This window comes from Cinclus cinclus, chromosome 4 (assembly GCF_963662255.1).
Source record: "Cinclus cinclus chromosome 4, bCinCin1.1, whole genome shotgun sequence".
Classification (NCBI taxonomy): Eukaryota; Metazoa; Chordata; class Aves; order Passeriformes; family Cinclidae; genus Cinclus; species Cinclus cinclus.
The window spans coordinates 60882226-60900145 of NC_085049.1; the positions used below are offsets into that span (position 1 = coordinate 60882226).

General features: G+C 47.0%; 6 protein-coding genes across 8 annotated transcripts; 2 read left to right on the plus strand and 4 right to left on the minus strand.

The window, feature by feature from the left end:
• The first annotated feature begins 318 nt into the window (after positions 1 to 318).
• On the plus strand, positions 319 to 4407 carry LOC134043673 (histone H2A-IV-like). Of its 2 annotated transcripts, none has more exons than XM_062492291.1 (2): positions 319 to 333; positions 3285 to 4407. In XM_062492291.1, exons 1-2 carry the CDS (start codon positions 331 to 333, stop codon positions 3672 to 3674), a joined length of 393 nt encoding a protein of 130 aa, XP_062348275.1. In that variant the 5' UTR covers positions 319 to 330; the 3' UTR covers positions 3675 to 4407. The 2 variants fall into 2 exon arrangements, with proteins under 2 accessions (XP_062348275.1, XP_062348274.1); XM_062492290.1 differs by lacking the exon at positions 319 to 333 and having other exon boundaries at positions 3177 to 3365; positions 3471 to 4407.
• On the minus strand, positions 2421 to 2972 carry LOC134043683 (histone H2B 1/2/3/4/6). Its single transcript, XM_062492308.1, has one exon. It carries the CDS (start codon positions 2934 to 2936, stop codon positions 2556 to 2558), a length of 381 nt encoding a protein of 126 aa, XP_062348292.1. The 5' UTR covers positions 2937 to 2972; the 3' UTR covers positions 2421 to 2555.
• Positions 4408 to 4418: 11 nt separating the features above from the next.
• On the minus strand, positions 4419 to 5449 carry LOC134043664 (histone H1.01). The gene has a single exon (XM_062492280.1). The coding sequence runs from the start codon at positions 5308 to 5310 to the stop codon at positions 4648 to 4650; it is 663 nt and encodes a 220-aa protein (XP_062348264.1). The 5' UTR covers positions 5311 to 5449; the 3' UTR covers positions 4419 to 4647.
• Positions 5450 to 9050: 3601 nt separating this feature from the next.
• Positions 9051 to 14511, plus strand: LOC134043686 (histone H4). The gene is made up of 3 exons (XM_062492311.1): positions 9051 to 9796; positions 10037 to 10164; positions 12525 to 14511. Exon 3 carries the CDS (start codon positions 13846 to 13848, stop codon positions 14155 to 14157), a length of 312 nt encoding a protein of 103 aa, XP_062348295.1. The 5' UTR covers positions 9051 to 9796; positions 10037 to 10164; positions 12525 to 13845; the 3' UTR covers positions 14158 to 14511.
• LOC134043675 (histone H2A type 2-C) lies at positions 14512 to 15334 on the minus strand. Of its 2 annotated transcripts, XM_062492296.1 has the most exons (2): positions 15248 to 15328; positions 14512 to 15142 (listed from the first exon to the last, which is right to left on the minus strand). In XM_062492296.1, the coding sequence occupies exons 1-2, from the start codon at positions 15326 to 15328 to the stop codon at positions 14939 to 14941; spliced, it is 285 nt and encodes a 94-aa protein (XP_062348280.1). In that variant the 3' UTR covers positions 14512 to 14938. The 2 variants fall into 2 exon arrangements, with proteins under 2 accessions (XP_062348280.1, XP_062348279.1); XM_062492295.1 differs by having other exon boundaries at positions 14512 to 15334.
• Positions 15335 to 15803: 469 nt separating this feature from the next.
• On the minus strand, positions 15804 to 16916 carry LOC134043668 (histone H3). The gene has a single exon (XM_062492284.1). It carries the CDS (start codon positions 16615 to 16617, stop codon positions 16207 to 16209), a length of 411 nt encoding a protein of 136 aa, XP_062348268.1. The 5' UTR covers positions 16618 to 16916; the 3' UTR covers positions 15804 to 16206.
• Positions 16917 to 17920: the final 1004 nt, after the last annotated feature.

Genomic DNA, 17920 nt, shown 5'->3' on the forward strand with positions numbered 1-17920 from the left:
TGGTGAGACAGCAGCAGAAAGAAGATGAACCAATGGAAAAATCCCAAAAAGAAAATTAATTTGAGGAGGTCAGCCCAGTGACCAAAAAAATCAATATGAAATCAAGGGACCACCACCAAGAATTAAATTATTGTGTCTGGGGATTGGATGATGGGTGGCACAGATACGATTTGGGTTGAAATCTGGTGTAGGGTGTTCCTCTTTGGAGGCACCCAGCTCTATCTGCTCTGCACACTGGATAAAGAAACTATTTACTCAGTGAACTGCAAACTCATCTTCAAAGAGGAACATAGGGTAGGAAAGCTGTTTGAGAATCTGCTTTGCTCCTTCATGGTTTGGTGGCAGCAGCAACATTACCTTATATTATATATATTTATGTACTATTATATTTATTTATTATATATACTTATTTATATATTATTATATATACCACAATATACTTAGTGATGCTGGGTCATGTCATCTCATTAGTGTGTCTTTAAGAATACAAAGAGGACTGCTCTTAAATAAATAAGAAAAAACAGTAAAAAACGTGAGTTATGGAAGATTATGCTGGCATATGATTTTATACTTACACTACTTGCATTAGTGGTTTTGAATATACATCCTATTTTGGAATGACATTTTTAAGATTTGTTATTTTTTGCTGAGTTTAAATCCTACTACTTTTACCCCTGGCGAAAAGAACAAGTTCCAAAAAATTTTCCATGGTAGTAACTCTTTATCGCTTCAGAGACTTTTTTCTCAACACTGTTAGAAAAATGAGATTTATGTTACAATCAGATCTGATTTCAAATGCTATGTTCACATTATAGCCCTCTGCTAATGCCTTATCATTCTCACTGAAATCGAAAGAAGCACTCAGCAATTTTTGTTTTCTGTTTAGCGATGAGTTTCACAGGCCTAGAAACAATTTCACACACTGAAACAATCCTCTGAATTTCATGAGGCGTGCAACATGGAGCACACAAACACAGGAAAGGCAAAAGGAACCCTTATGAGCTGGGAGGCCAAAAGGCTTCACTGAGCTCCTACTTTAAATCAGGCAGCAGGGCTTGCCCAGGACAGCTGCAATTTGGACTGGGGTGTTTTTACATGACTGATTTTACAGAATAACCACTGACAAATTGTGGTGAGCATCTTCAATTGTCAGAATATGAGCACCTCTTTGTGCTTTTCTAATGACCCAGCAAAACTTGAAAAAAAACTAGAGACTGGACTATATAATGGTTGAGTAGTCTTTTAATGTATTAGACATATACAGGCATGCAGAATAAGCAAGGTTATGTTTAGAGTTTGCACTAAAGCACTCAGAGACATAGCAAAACATCATTTCAAGCTGATAAAGAAGAGTTTGGAGAATGCTTCTTCCCACTGGGTATCTGAAATCCAATCTGAGAATTCACAAAAAACCCTTCAAACTGAAATTAACATTTATTAGCTAACAGGTGACAGATTTTTGAGAGACCTGGTGCCTGTCTCGTGACCTGTATTGCCAAAGTATATTCAAGTTCACTTTTGTGATACTGTGGTCCTTGTAATGAATTAAGTATGCTCAGTTCACATTTTTTCCTTGAAATTTAGGATTCTTCAGATTCAGTTTGAAAATTATAATGGCTTTGATCTGCATCTATGGTGGCATGTAATTATTCGAGATGAGAGGGAGTGACTCAGAGAGGCTGCAGTTTGAGACTAATTAGTATCTATGGGATAAAGTCTGGTAGCTGACAAAGTATTTAATTGTTTTATTATTATTACTGACAGATAAATGCAAAAAAGGCCAGATAAATAATACAAAAAAATTAGCTTCACCTCTTTTCTTACTTGCAAGAACCTAAAGCAGTCACATGGAGAAGCTAGGCATGTTAGTGTAAAAAAACCTCACACAGATAGAATTGTAAGGACAAGTGGTGAGAATAAATGAGACTTTAGAAAGTACTTCTGAGTTATACTGACCACTGGCCTACTTGTTAGAGCTTAAATGTCACTTGTCAATACATAAAATTCTTTTATAGTATAGTGCACTGCACTCATCTCTAGCTTCTGCAACAAAAGTAACCCCAACGACTGAGCACCATCAACTGGTAAATTTTATTATAGCAACACTGTACATGGGTGAGTATACATTAATAATTCTGATTCCCTCCCGACTAGAAAAATCCAGAAAGATTTCTATCCTTCAGTTTACAGGACACATAACATGGAAACTTACAATAGTAAGGTCTTGCTTATATATAAAAACTGAAAATTGTGTAAACCATAAATTAAGGAAAGCATCACCTAAAAAAACACTAACATCCCCAGCGATTTCAATGTCTTTACATGTATATGGCGGTTAATGTTTATTAGTGCAGCAAACTCGAGCAGTAGGGTCAAAATAACCGTTTAGCATGCAAAACTCAAGAACTCTTACTAGAACTAAAAAAAACAAAAACAAAAAAAAATATTCTAAATTAGCTATACGGCGCTGTTTGATTGATTGTACAGCTCTTTTAATGAAAAAGTGGCTGGCTCTTAAAAGAGCCTTTGGGTTAAGCGGTATATTCAGCAGGCATTTACTTGGAGCTGGTGTACTTGGTGACAGCCTTGGTGCCCTCGGACACGGCGTGCTTGGCCAGCTCGCCGGGCAGCAGCAGGCGCACGGCCGTCTGGATCTCCCGCGACGTGATGGTGGAGCGCTTGTTGTAGTGCGCCAGGCGCGACGCCTCGCCGGCGATGCGCTCGAAGATGTCGTTGACGAAGGAGTTCATGATGCCCATGGCCTTGGACGAGATGCCCGTGTCGGGGTGCACCTGCTTCAGCACCTTGTACACGTAGATGGAGTAGCTCTCCTTGCGGCTCTTCTTGCGCTTCTTGTCGCCTTTCTTCTGCGTCTTGGTCACGGCTTTCTTGGAGCCCTTCTTGGGCGCGGGGGCGGACTTGGCCGGCTCAGGCATCGCGACCACGGCTCCTCTCCAAGCACCACAGAACCGAGCGGGATCAACCCAGGAGCGAAGTGAGGAGCGCCGCTGCGTGCCACTTATTTATAGCGCGTCTATGCAAATAAGCAGCATTGGCTATGCGTATTCTCATTGGTCAAACCTAAAACTATGTCATCACTTACCATTATTCGCTTCTGATTGGTTAGAATTGGATTCGCTTTCTCATTGGCCGCCTGGGCAAGACCTACTTCTCAGCCTATCAGGGAAGGGACGAGACAGTAAAGGGAGAGCGGTGCTGGGCAGCGCTGAGTTCGTGCTCTGCTGCGCGGCGCGTTCCTGTCCGAGGGAAGCGAGCGAGGGAAGATGTCCGGGCGCGGGAAGCAGGGCGGGAAGGCGCGCGCCAAGGCCAAGTCGCGCTCGTCGCGGGCCGGGCTGCAGTTCCCCGTGGGCCGCGTGCACCGGCTGCTGCGCAAGGGCAACTACGCGGAGCGCGTGGGCGCCGGCGCCCCGGTGTACCTGGCGGCCGTGCTGGAGTACCTGACGGCCGAGATCCTGGAGCTGGCGGGCAACGCGGCCCGCGACAACAAGAAGACGCGCATCATCCCCCGCCACCTGCAGCTGGCCATCCGCAACGACGAGGAGCTCAACAAGCTGCTGGGCAAGGTGACGATCGCGCAGGGCGGCGTGCTGCCCAACATCCAGGCCGTGCTGCTGCCCAAGAAGACCGACAGCCACAAGGCTAAAGCCAAGTGAACGCCGAAGGAATAAGTGGCGCGCGTTTGCTTCTCTGAAAAAAAAAAAAAACAAACCCAAAGGCTCTTTTAAGAGCCACCCACAAGGTCCTAAGAGAGCTGTTATCTCAGCAACTGTGAATGCCGTTTAGTATTAACTACTCATCCCGTGTTTTAACTCGTCTTTATTTTTGGTCGGATAGTGTAGCAATATTTTCCATATTGTTAACCAAGTCGTGCCAAAATGCCCTCCTCCCCATGCAAGTCCTTCGCGGTATGGGATATTTTTTTGTTTAGTTCTTCTGTCGGAGTGAGTGAGAGTTCCTGTCCCTCCCCCCTTTTTCCGCCTCTCTTTTCCGAGTAGCTGATACAGTTCCAGAGACAAGAGGCGTAATCGTCCGCGGGGAAGGGAGGAGGAAAGGCAGCGGGCCGGGATTTCCGCTGACCAATCCTTGGGCAGGGCGGGCTTTTTCAATACTTAAAGCTCTTCCTTTCTTATCGGGAACAAAAGGATTGGGAGAGATCAGGGCTATTTTTGTTTCAGTAAAGAAACCCTACCCTCTTCCCTCCCCCGAAAAGACAAATGCATTTACGGATACTATAAGAGAAAAAATTCAAAAGATTAGACATGGCTCAGTAGTAGCTTGCCTGGCAATTGCACTATTTTGTTACAAAATATATATTTTAAAAAAACATACATCCGATTTTTTTTATCAAATCATTGTTTTTTGGTAGTCAAAACAATCACTCGGAGGAAAAACCTAAAGCCGCCGCGCTCTATCGCGTTCTTTAGTATATCTTTCGGTAATCCTAGGGAACAGAAAAAAAAAAAACACAAGACACAATTGACCTCTTGACGACTTACGAATTGCTGGACCCCTGCTGCAGGTTACGGACGAGCTGGGTGCATCAGCTCCTTTAGGGAAAGTGTGGGTGGCTCTTAAAAGAGCCGTTGGATAACAAAAGTATGGAGAACAAAACTCTTCTGGTACAATTTACTTCTTCTTGGGCGCCGCCTTCTTTGCCTTGGCCGCTTTGGGTTTGGCCGCTTTGGGCTTGGCCGCTTTGGGCTTCACCGCTTTCGCCTTAGCCGGGCTCTTCGCTGCCTTTTTGGGGCGGCCTGCCTTCGCGGCTTTCTTGGGGCTCTTGGCCGCTTTCTTGGCCGCAGCGGCCGCCGGCTTCTTCGCCTTCTTGGGGCTCTTCTTCACCGCCGCCGCTTTCTTGGGCTTCTTGGCGGCGCTGGCGGGCTTCTTAGCCGCCGCCGGCTTCTTGGGCTTGGCCGCAGGCGCCCTTTTCTTCGGGGCTTTTTCTTTCACTTCTCCCGGCTTCTTGTTGAGGCGGAAAGAGCCGGAGGCGCCGGTGCCCTTGGTCTGCACCAGGGTGCCTTTGCTGACGAGGCTCTTGAGCCCCAGCTTGATGCGGCTGTTGTTCTTCTCCACATCGTAGCCGCCGGCGGCCAGCGCCTTCTTGAGCGCGGCGAGCGAGAGCCCCTTGCGCTCCTTGGAGGCGGACACGGCCTTGGTGATCAGCTCGGTGACGCTGGGCCCCGCGGGTCTGCGGGCTTTGGAGCCGCTCGCCGCCTTCTTCGGCTTCTTGGCGGCGGCCTTGGCGCCGGGCGCGGGCGCATCGGGGGCGGCGGTGGGAGCGGTCTCGGACATCGCGGCGACTTCCTCGGCGGAGCAGGCGAACACAATTGGGCTGGCCCGGGTCAGATGCTCGTATTTTTAGAGCGGAGCCGCGCGGTGATTGGTGGCTTGCAGAGCCCGCCCCGCTGCACGGCCGGGGAGCCCTTCGGTGTGCTCGATTTGTGTTTCTTTGGACTAACAAAAGTGTATTTTCCTCGGAATTTCTGCCACCAAATCGCCCAGTTTCCCCGGTGAGGGGGGAGAAGAGCAGGTACTTGCGTTCGGGAGAGTTTCCTGCAGCAAACACGCGATTTGAGTTAAAGGAGAGGCGATAAATCCCGTGTGCTGCTGCTGGAGAGACCTCTGAAGGGAGAAACTTTTGTTTTTCCTTGCAAATTAAAAATTTCCTTTTGACATAAATGTTTCAGCAACAGCTCAGTCTTATTCTTTAGGGGGTTTTCTTGGGGTCAAAGTTGAAATCTGACGATTTGAAGCAATTTTGACAGTTTAAATTGATTTTGAAGAGGAGGAAGTAACACAAACTCCTTTTTCAGCTCTGAATATGGATTAAGAACCGGTTCCTTTGACCATGTGTTTTACCTACTAAAACGCTAAAGTCTAGTGAAATAGTGTCTCGTACAACCTCCTATTCCACCTTTTATACAAACATAAGCGATTTGTTATCATCTGGAGCTATATGAACATGCAGTTGGTTTATTTTGTCTTCCTGGAATTTCAGTACAAGGGAGGGAAAGTTACTCTGCTGCCCTGTGTGGGGTGTTTTCTTTTTGTTTGTTTTTCATACGAATTTTTGTACCGCTTAGTAAGTAAATCAAGCTATTTGCTTTTCGTGTTCCATTTTATTTTGAAGTATATAGCCATTTAAAACCTTACATTAGAGATCTGCAGCTTTGTAAAAGAAAGCAATCTCCTAAACTTCTGTTGTTTATGGAAATTATCTTTGTCTGTGGTAATTTAAGATTTGCAAGGACGAGCATCGCAGTTTAGTAATCACGCTCTTCATTCCCAAAGAATAGTATATTTTTTAATATTTCCTCTAAAAGTGGTAGAATTTCAAACCACGTTACCGTTTGGATTTCTTTATGTGTCTCCCAGAATATGGCTAGACAAAGGTTTAACTAAAGCCTCTGTGTTCTGAATCCTCTTCTCACTCTAAATAAAACCCACCTAATTATTATTTGTGCATTTTACAGGAATCACTGAAATAAGGAAATACTTTTATGGCAGGAACTAGAGCAGTTTGTGATAACCTGAGTTTTTACAAGGGGAGAGGCAGGCCATAGGTCATTCCTAAAGAACCAGGAAAGGAGTCAATCAATACTGGTATCTGGTGGAAGATGGTGTAATACGCTGAACAGAACAGAGCTCTGGATTAATATTTCATTAATCTCTAACTGATTATGAAAAAAAGTGTATTATTCACTGTCTTTTCTAGTTGTTGAAGAATCACAAAGACTACACTACAACCATCCCTTTTCGTGTTACCTGATGTAACATATAATGTGAATACACTATTGAAGTGCATATTAGAGCCCAGAAATTCAGAGAGTATGAGGAGATAGTTGTAGGGAAATGTAATTCTATTTCTGTGTCATGGTTTCATTTACAACGGCTATTTTTAAAAAAAATAAAATGTGTATAAGATGAGGGATTTAGCTTGCTGTGAAATTATATTTTAGGGAATTTGAAATTTTGAATAAATGCAATGAAGGGAAAGATTGTGACCTCCATCCCATAATGGTAAAATACCATAAAAAAGGTTGCAGCAAAACAGCACCTGAGCTCTGCAATGCTTTAGGGAGAAAATACTTGAGAGAAGAGCTAATCAAAACGTGACTGTGGAGATCTCGTTTGGGAATACTATGTAACACAAAGTAAAAATACAGGACTTACTTAAATGGAGCAGATGTGTGTATTGCAGAAATACCTTCAGAAACTGCCAAATGAAAGTGAAATGTTCTGAGGCCTTTACCCTGTGTATATACACCTGTGAATGAACCTTTCCACTGATTTGGTGGCATAGTGTAATAAGGTAGGAATTGCTGGGAAGATAGGAAATTTAGCAGTTGCCTAGAGACTTCATTGCATATAGACAGAGGGAAAGCAGAGACTGTGAGTGACATGTCAGCAAAATGAAAAATTCCTTTTTGCTTATTCTTGCTATTTTGAACACATTTAGTTCAGTAGTCTTCACTGAAGGAAAAGTAAACATTCCGGGTCTCATTTGTGGCTTCACATAGTCTGCATTCACATTTGTTGGTGGCAAAATTGAGGTGGCTAAAATAAATGGTCACTATCTCAGTTTTATTGCCTGGCTTTTCTCTCAGCAGTTTCTAACCTTTCCCTGTTTACAAAAAGGTCTGCTAAGTATATATGTGTCAGCTTCAGGTCTCTAGTTACAATTTAGTAATTTCAAGTGAAGTAACTTCAGAGATTTCATGGCAGAGAAGCTATATTTTTTTTCCTCTTTTTTTTTTAATGGTTTTTCAGCAAAGAGTTATAACAATTTTGCCGATGTAGAATTGCTGCTTGGAACACATACTCTTCTTTATGTGAAAGAAAAACATGCAGAAACAATATTTTGGAAAGCGAAGGTGCATTTGGCAATTGTAAAAAGATTTGCTGTGCAGTCAGAACAGATAGTTAAAGAATAATGAACAGATGTACTCAGGCAGAGAATAAATATGGTGAAAGAGCACCTAAAAGGCAGAAGTGGAAGTTTTACCTCTACCTGAGCAAATGAAGAAGGCAAATTATCCCGGTTTAGATTCAGGCTATTGTGAAAAAATAAAATTGAGAAGACACTACATGGACTATTATGTGCAGTTTGCTTTTCCCAACGAGACTAGAGTGAGGTAGAATTCTGTATTCAATAAGAGAAAAAAAAAGTAATATCAGGATCTTCAGAGATACTTCTGGAGAAGGCACCACCGTAAGGTCTATTTGATATGAATGTCTTCAATCCTTCCCACCTTATGGGCACCCCAGCAGGCCACCCTACATCGCAAGCCTGCAATCTGAGCCCTCCCTGCAAGTTGCTTCCCTTCAGGTACCCCAATCTGTACAAGTTTTGCAGTTGAGACCTTATTAAGACCTCTTGGCATAAGCAAGGAGACACAGGAACCACAGCCAAGGGCTGGCACTACACCTGAGAGCTATCAAACGTTCCCATCTGCAGTTTAGGACCTGCCAGTGCTTGTTCCTATGAAAATAAGCTGTGGGTTATATTTAGGTATGTCTGCATTAAGGAGAGGTAGCACAGGAGTTGTTCTCAAGCGATTTTGTTAGGAGGCATTAGCATGAGAGCCAGCCCCACCAGTGTGGTTACTGTGCCTGCTGGAGCTGAGTGCTGTGGTCAGTCATTCTCACACGCTGCAGGAAGCACAGCTCGGGCACCAGAGCCCCTCTCCGTGCTTCAAATGGCAATTTCCAGAGAGGTTTAGGTGAGGGCCTTTACGTTGCGTGCTGCATTCCCACATACATGTTCCACAGGAAAGACATCTAAGGGCTCCCTCAACCGTGATTACACTATTACAGCGTTGTTACACCCATGCCTTACTTGCCCTCAGTGACATCATCTTGCATCTGAGTTTCAAATATAATAACACTTGCGTGATCCAACCAGCCGGCACAGTTTAGCAACTTTTAACACTTAGCTAAGGAATTTTAAAGTGAGATCTACCAAACTACAAACTTGTTGCAGCTCAGCAGAACAAGCCTCTGCCTACATAATACTAATGTGTCTGCTGCTATGGCTGGTAAAGCTCCTAAATATTCTGAGGTCACATAAGGCGTTTTAAATTCAGGGTATGAGCGAGCAGAGAGAGAGCAGAGCAAATAGGGTAGGGCAATGGATGACTGTGTCCACAGACTCAGCTTCCTGGAATGTTGTACACTCCTCCCTGTACCCTTGGTTAAGGGTTGGGGTGCCTGTTGTATCCTCCCTTCTTCATTGCCATGGCATGTAATTTGGCAATTGAAAATCTACACTCTGAAACCTGGATATGTCTATAGTTAGGAGGCGCTGGGAAGGGAACACTTCCTGGGAAAGCAAAAAAAAAAAAAAAAGAAAAAAAAAAAGGTCAGCAAAATTGCAGGAGGCCAAAACCTTTCTGAGAACAGCTAATGAGGATAAAAATATGGACTTTGTTCTTTACTGTGTGTGTGTTTATTCGCTTAATGCTTTTTTTTCTTTTTTACTTTTTTTCACACACAGCGAAAATGTCCTCAGTCAGATATCAAAGAATATAATTATTTATATTTCAGAGTAATTTGGTCTTCTGAAAATAATCCAAGCCACTTGAAAAACTGTGTTCTGGACCACCCTGGCATGGTTTGAACGTCATCATCAATGGGAGACTGAGGACGTTTCAGGCCCTTAGAGAAATTATCCCTGAAAGGTGAACAACATTAACAGAAGCTGCATCATCTATGGCTCCCTGAAGAAATTGCCTCCTCCTGAATCAAAAGTGCCTCACTTTGACCTGCATTTTGTAAGGTAGTCCACCAGGGAAGGGTGACACCACACTGTCTTTTCATAGCAGCCTCTCCATTAGCACAGAACCCTGGCTGCTCAGACTAGTGGAGTGATGCTGAGCAGCTCACTCTCCCTCCCTGCAGCACTGCAGCACTTCTGTGTATTTTCTGCCCGCCACACTTCCCTGCTTTTGTGGCAGTGCTGTCTGTGACTTCTGGTGGGGAGCAATATGATGAATCTAAATGTCACTTCCCACTACAGCCAGAAACAGGTTTGGACCCCGTGGAGGGACAAAGTGTCCGTGGACACATCATGCATGCCCAGCTGGTCTGTACTCTGCCATTTTCCTGGCTGTTGACACCCAAGACACTGATGTGACACGCTTCCAGGTAAATTTGTGTTGGCAGGCAACTCATTTTTTGTTTCCTCACAGCACTGACAGTGGCACCCAGGCACAATGTAGGCTAAGAGCCAGAGCACTGTGTAACACACCATGCAAAGAGGGTGCTCTCCTTAAGAGGTGCTGCCTTCCTGTGATTCATCAGAGGTGTAAAGGTGAAGCAAGGTGCTGGCTCTAGACAAGGCTGTTTGTGCCACCCTTCTAGAGCAGGAGTATTGCATGTTAGCATTTGAGAGCTGTTTTCCCATAGAAGGGAGCAAAAAGGTTTTGAAGAGTTGTTCACTGTGGAAGTGTTGTGCTGTAGTTCATGTTTTTACAGTACATGCTTTGCATCAGCGTAGTCCATGGTCTGGTGCCAGAGTAGCACTAGCTCAGGTCGGTGTGTTGTTCAGATGGGAGGGCTGGAAGGTGCCTAAATTTCCCCCCAATAGATTAATGAGGTCAGCAACTTGTCATACGGTTAGGAAGTCAGGAATCCGAGCTCAGAGGCTTGTGAGACTTTATATATGGTTTAGGTACATTCAAGAAGAATGTATTTCATCTATTTTTCCTGCAAATTGCCTCGATCCCAGAAAATATTGGCTTCCGTAATGAGCGTATTAAAACTAAATCTTGTTCTTTTTGGCACAGATTTTTTTTTTCTGAATTGGAACTGCAATTGCTATCAAGATTTTGTTGATTTGGTTTTGAAATAGGGAATAGAGTAATAACTTTTGTATGCTGTTTGAGATTAGTAGTTTGTAACATCTGACATTTAATTGTGTAGTTACCTAGACTGGCACAGAAGGCCAGAAGCAAGGATCAGCTAGGAGCAGGGATCAGCAGACATCCAGCTGTATAGAGGTGCTAAGTAAAGAGAAACCTGCTGGGCTTTGGGCTTGCTCAAACTGCAAGGAGACATGTACAAGAAAACTTAATAGCTGAAGTTACTCAAAGTTGTTAAGAAAGAGGCCTGGTGATCAGTAAGGTGAACATTTGAGCAATTCTAATGTTAATTGTCCAAATCTAAGGCATGGTCTTTTTAATAACATATTCACCACGATAAAACAAAAATGGAGAAAGAAAGAACCTAAATAAAACCAACATCTAAGTGGACAAAGAATTGCAGTATGTTCTTGCTTTAATAATTCTTTAGAAGAAAACAAGCCTAGGCATGCTTAAGTACATGGAAAGCCTTCCAAGGGTTATCACTGTCAGCCACATCAGTGGATGAAGACAAGAGCTGATTTTTGTTTGTTTTTTTTGGTTTTTTAACACTAATAAAAAAACCCCCAGCTTCTTAATATTCAAGTCTGTTTGGGTTTAGATTTCTATTATTTTCCTTTTACCACATGTAACTACTGTCCCTACATAGTGAATGGTCTTAGTTTTAGTTTATGGTTTTGTGTGTTTTTTTTTTTTTCTTTTTACCTTCTTCTTTGATAGCAGGGTCATCTAGTTATGGTCCTTTCAAACTTGAGTGACACACAAGCTCTATTGGGCTAGTACTGGAAGCACAAAAGCTGTAAGTCTGGGAGAGGTTGAAAGAATACACAGTGTAGTAGTAGTAGAACTTGTTTCTTAAATTAGTGGTATCAGCAGGGATCCAGAGTGGGGAGAAATTAATGGGCATTATGAGCAGGACAGACTTCAGATTCTGCTCTCTTTGAATTGCGTGCTGGAGACATAATTATAACACTTGAAAAAACGAGTAATTAACAGGAAACTTTTTTTCTGAACCAATATCCCAACTGTGACAGAGGCTAGTAAATAAAGAGGATAAGAGCAACAGCTGATAATCTCAAAGTGGTCCTTTAGATTTTAGTGCTTTGTAGGCTGGAGACTTACTGAGTCACAGGGGTTGTCTTGGGGCAGGAATGAATTAGGGAGCCACAAATGGATTTTTCTTCTTTGTGTGTAGTAATTGCTTTCTCTGGACCAAACATTTTTCATGTTTTGGGATTTGCTTTAGCATTAGAAATCAAAAGGTTGAGGAATAGGTGAGTGGGAGCGATAGGCAGACAAATGAGTGGTGGACTTGTGTACTACATGGACTGTCATAGTGGAGATATCCATTGATATTGCTCAGTGTATGCCTGTGTTATTAAATGCTGCTGGAAAACATGCATGAACTAGAACAAAACACCCACCAGGAAAGAGAGTGAACTGAACACCCTCCTCTGTAGCTGCAGAGATGAAGATAATACAGGTGAAAAAGGGGGAATGGCAAGTCATATAAAAGAAGAGATAAAAGGAATCATAGGTCTTAAGGGCAAGACTGAGACATTCTTATATAAAATATCTGAACAGAAATATGCTGTGAAACAATTACTTCACCATTATATTTTTAAACCCTATCACATTTTTCAGACTTACCATGCTGAAGTCACTGTGACTAAGGAAAAAAAAAAACGAAAAAAACAAAACACAAAACAGAGTCAATGAGAAAAAGGCTTGCCAGACTTCACAGAGCTCTTTCCAAGCCCTTCACCTTCAAGGACTTTCCTCTGTCTCTGTATGAGCAATGATGTGTGTATTTGTCCATGAAGAACACAGGCAAATTCTCCATATTGGAATTATGTTAATAACATAGATCCCGTGGGTCCTGAATTACAAATGGAGGACTGCAGGCATAGCCAACAGAAATGAAGCATGGATTGAAAAGTCATAATGAGTGATTTTGAGAGTCATGAAGTTATACGACAATTACAAATATCAGTGTCATCACTTTCAACATACCCTTGTGAAAGAAAAACATATTACATAAAAGAAAGTGTATGCACTCAGAATTATGTCAAACCTTTGAAAACATTGGGGTACACATGAACACGGCTGGCACAGCCGTTGTTGTGCATTAGACATATGTTAATAATTTAAACATAGTTAGAAGCAATTAACCAATGGAAATACAATGTTTTTTGTGTATCACCACGATGCCAGGAATTTAACATGAAGCAAACACTAGAGAGAAGCTAAAGGGTGAATGGGAAACAAACACTGGAAACACTTGGATAGAAAATAAAAGGTCTTCACTTCATTGCTCAAAAAGTTCAGTGGAGATTCACCACTGATACAATACTCTGAGAAGCAGACGTGGCCAGCTTTGAGAAAAACATTTGCTTCTTATCTGAAGTATACACTTAGGCATGATATTCCTCATGCATCATGGTATACAAGATATACTACACTAAGGTCGTGCAGCTGACCGAAGAGTTCTTACGTTTATCAAATAAGTCTAAGTATATCGAATGCCTCAATGGAACATCAGAAGTGAAAGGATATGGTCAGCATGGCCAACACAACATTGTCGAAAAGACTGTCCCAGTGCAAAGACACTGCCGCAGAATCAGGGCAAGGGGAAAAAATAAAAAATAAAAAGGGTTTCGGCATTCACCCCACGACCGCAGGGGAACATGCAGGGATAAAGCGGTTCGGGGAAACCGAAAGGCTGGGGTAGGGCGAGCGAGGCGGGGGGGACGGAGACGGATGCGGGGCCGGGCGCGGAGAGAGCAGCGGGGGCCCCGGGGAGGCGCCCGCGAGAGGCCAGAGGGGCGGAGGCGCAGGCCCGGCCCCGCCCGCCGTGTCCGCCCCTGCTCTCAACCAGGTCGGACCGCTCCACATAAAAACTCCCGCGCGGACCGCGCTGCCTTACAGCAGCAGTGCTGAGAGCAGCAGTAGCAGCAGCGTTATCATGTCCGGCCGGGGCAAGGGCGGCAAGGGGCTCGGCAAGGGCGGCGCCAAGCGCCACCGCAAGGTGCTGCGCGACAACATCCAGGGCATCACCAAGCCCGCCATCCGCCGCCTGGCTCGGCGCGGCGGCGTCAAGCGCATCTCGGGCCTCATCTACGAGGAGACGCGCGGCGTGCTCAAGGTCTTTCTGGAGAACGTGATCCGCGACGCCGTCACCTACACGGAGCACGCCAAGAGGAAGACGGTCACGGCCATGGACGTGGTCTACGCCCTCAAGCGCCAAGGTCGCACCCTGTACGGCTTCGGCGGCTAAACTCTGCGCTCCACCCGGATCACCGCGACAAAGACACAAAGGCTCTTTTAAGAGCCACCCACTTTGTCTTTCAAAAGAGCTGCGTTGCTGTACTAGCGCTTCGTCTATAAGCGCTTTGGTTTCCAGTATTCTCCCTCCCATGACAACTGCTTTACTTAGCCCCGTGTGTTTCAGCTCCGGTAAGCCCCGCTGCGGCCCCTGAGCAGCCCTTAACCCACCACAACCCAGACAGGTGAAAACCATAGTTTTCGGAAAACCTCGCTAGCCTAACCTCTCGACCAGGCGCCGCAGCTTTGTTCCCTTTACTCTCGGAAAGGGATCGCTGCACGGCTAAGGGGAAAGCCCTGGAGAGAACACGGCCACCAACTCCTCCCGGCCGCCGCTAGCAGCACCGCTTACGCGGGCCCGTGACTGGGGAGACTAAAACCCCCGGGCGATCTCCAAAAGCCCGCGCGCAGGCCACCATCGGCTGCGCCGATCCCATTCCGCGCTCCCCTCCTCCCGCGCTCATGCCAGCCCAGCAGCTCCCCGCGCGCCGGCAACACACTGCTCCCACTGATCCCCGTCGGCGACGAAAATTCGGCCACGCTCAACCGGCCGGGGCTGCACACAGTGAAGACAAGCCCAACAACGCAAACCCCCACGAGAAAAACACGAACGCAGCAACCGCCCAAGCGGCACCCGCTTCGCAGCATCTCGAGCTCTTTTGCGACTCTGTGGGTGGCTCTGAAAAGAGCCTTTGGGTTTCGCTGCTGGGCTCGCGACGCTTCCCCCGCCTGCTTTACTTGCTCTTGGCTTTGTGGCTTTCAGTCTTCTTGGGCAGCAGCACGGCCTGGATGTTGGGCAGCACGCCGCCCTGCGCGATCGTCACCTTGCCCAGCAGCTTGTTGAGCTCCTCGTCGTTGCGGATGGCCAGCTGCAGGTGGCGGGGAATGATGCGCGTCTTCTTGTTGTCGCGGGCCGCGTTGCCCGCCAGCTCCAGGATCTCGGCCGTCAGGTACTCCAGCACGGCCGCCAGGTACACCGGGGCGCCGGCGCCCACGCGCTCCGCGTAGTTGCCCTTGCGCAGCAGCCGGTGCACGCGGCCCACGGGGAACTGCAGCCCGGCCCGCGACGAGCGCGACTTGGCCTTGGCGCGCGCCTTCCCGCCCTGCTTCCCGCGCCCGGACATCTTCGCTCGCTCGCTCGCTCGCTCGCTCGCTCCTGCCGACAACGACCACCAACACCGGCACACACCGCACCACTGAGAGCCGCCCTGAGCCCTCCGCCTTTATATCCCCTCCCTGCGCGCGGCCGCCGCCTCCTGATAGGCCGAGGCGCCCATCGGGGCACGCGCAGCCCAATGGCGCGACGAATCTCGCGCTGCCCAATCCCGAGCGCCGCAGCGCCGACAGGCTCCGCCCGCGCTCTCCGCGCGGCCAATGACGACCCGCAGAGGGCGGGCCCCGCCTCCCGGCCCCGCTCCCCAGGACCGCTCGTTCCCGCCGCCGCCGCCGCCGCCGCCGCCGCCCGGACCGCGCTGCCCCGTCCCGAGCCGTCTTTGCTCTCTCGGGCTTTGTCAGTTGCTTTAAAGGCCCCATGCCTGCACAGTATGGTTTGGAAGCGATGAGGCGAGGGAATAGACCGGAAGAGGGAGATGAGGGGCCGGCCGGCAGCCAGCGGCAAAAACAGGAGACGGATGGGATGCGTAGAGACGGACAAGGCGGTAATTTTTTTGGTTTCTTTCACGTTTGTATATTCCCCGGCAGATTTTAACACAGTTTAGTTTTTTTTTTTCCTAGCTAAGAAAACGTTATGTACTTCCCCGCAACAGAGAATTCCTACTTGTCTTAGCATAGTATCCATGAATTTAAACGGGCATGGTACATTTCTGTTCACCTCGCAATTGCATACTTCACTAACTTTTTTCTGTCCTAGCATTCCCGTAAACATAATAGAAATCTCGCAGTGTTACAGCTCCTTTTACTGTGCATGGAGTGGCTCTTAAAAGAGCCTTTGTGTTGGTTTTTAAACACCTCTGCCGAAGAGATTACAGCGTTCAGACAAGGCTTATGCGCGCTCGCCGCGGATGCGGCGGGCCAGCTGGATGTCCTTGGGCATGATGGTGACTCGCTTGGCGTGGATGGCGCACAGGTTGGTGTCCTCGAAGAGCCCCACCAGGTAAGCCTCGCTGGCCTCCTGCAGCGCCATGACGGCCGAGCTCTGGAAGCGCAGGTCGGTCTTGAAGTCCTGCGCGATCTCGCGCACCAGGCGCTGGAAGGGCAGCTTGCGGATCAGCAGCTCCGTGGACTTCTGGTAGCGGCGGATCTCGCGCAGCGCCACCGTGCCGGGCCGGTAGCGGTGCGGCTTCTTGACGCCGCCCGTGGCCGGCGCGCTCTTGCGGGCAGCCTTGGTGGCCAGCTGCTTGCGGGGCGCCTTCCCGCCCGTGGATTTCCGCGCCGTCTGCTTTGTCCGGGCCATGGCTGGAACTCCCACCAGTCAAGAAGAGAGCAGCAACAGCGATAAGCGCCTACCCGTAATCGGGGAGTATTTATAGCACTGCCGCCTTCTCTGATAGGCAGACGAGTACATGCTGAATTTCATTGGTGGAATCAAATTTTAAAATTCCCGCCCTTGTCAGACCGCTTACCCTTTTCAGTGTTTGCTGTTATTCAATACTTCATGATGTTGTAGAAAAGCGTAATGTGCGTTATTACTGCTTGCTAAACCGCTGAGACTTAATTTGGCTATTAGCTGGCAAAATTTTCCTTGTCTATTAAACCACACCAGACTTAAAACTTATTTTTCGTTATGAAAACTTATGATTTCATCTTTCGAATTAAATCACTTAATCATCCCTCAAGGAAGAAATTTTCGCATTAATTTTAATGGCTTTGTTTATGCAGCAATCATTTTCTGGAAAATAATTTTATTTTTTCTTAAATGTCTTAAAGCATGACAAAAATATGCAAAATACAAAAGGGTAAGAATCGTAGTTGAAAGCCTCTGCCACAATAACCCAAAATGAATATTAAATAAAGTATTTTCAGCCCAAAAACAGGAAAAAATCGGTGCTATTCGTTCATATTGAAAATATACTGATAAAATTTATGAAGATTTGAAATTTATCAAACAATTGCGAAACAAGGGGATATGTATAGCAATCCAAGCTCATAACTGAAGCTTTAAATGTGTTTAGGACTTAAGTGAAGAGGCGCTATTTAAATAGGGACACCCTAAAAGTACCGCGGGCATTTCTGCCTTGCCAGTCTGCGCATCCCATCCGTCTCCTGTTTTTGCCGCTGGCTGCCGGCCGGCCCCTCATCTCCCTCTTCCGGTCTATTCCCTCGCCTCATCGCTTCCAAACCATACTGTGCAGGCATGGGGCCTTTAAAGCAACTGACAAAGCCCGAGAGAGCAAAGACGGCTCGGGACGGGGCAGCGCGGTCCGGGCGGCGGCGGCGGCGGCGGCGGCGGCGGGAACGAGCGGTCCTGGGGAGCGGGGCCGGGAGGCGGGGCCCGCCCTCTGCGGGTCGTCATTGGCCGCGCGGAGAGCGCGGGCGGAGCCTGTCGGCGCTGCGGCGCTCGGGATTGGGCAGCGCGAGATTCGTCGCGCCATTGGGCTGCGCGTGCCCCGATGGGCGCCTCGGCCTATCAGGAGGCGGCGGCCGCGCGCAGGGAGGGGATATAAAGGCGGAGGGCTCAGGGCGGCTCTCAGTGGTGCGGTGTGTGCCGGTGTTGGTGGTCGTTGTCGGCAGGAGCGAGCGAGCGAGCGAGCGAGCGA

Excerpts from the sequence above, each read along its gene's own strand:
- LOC134043683 (XM_062492308.1), bottom strand. The coding sequence starts at position 2,936 with ATGCCTGAGCCGGCCAAGTCCGCCCCCGCGCCCAAGAAGGGCTCCAAG.
- LOC134043664 (XM_062492280.1), bottom strand. The coding sequence starts at position 5,310 with ATGTCCGAGACCGCTCCCACCGCCGCCCCCGATGCGCCCGCGCCCGGC.
- LOC134043686 (XM_062492311.1), top strand. The coding sequence starts at position 13,846 with ATGTCCGGCCGGGGCAAGGGCGGCAAGGGGCTCGGCAAGGGCGGCGCC.
- LOC134043675 (XM_062492295.1), bottom strand. The coding sequence starts at position 15,328 with ATGTCCGGGCGCGGGAAGCAGGGCGGGAAGGCGCGCGCCAAGGCCAAG.
- LOC134043668 (XM_062492284.1), bottom strand. The coding sequence starts at position 16,617 with ATGGCCCGGACAAAGCAGACGGCGCGGAAATCCACGGGCGGGAAGGCG.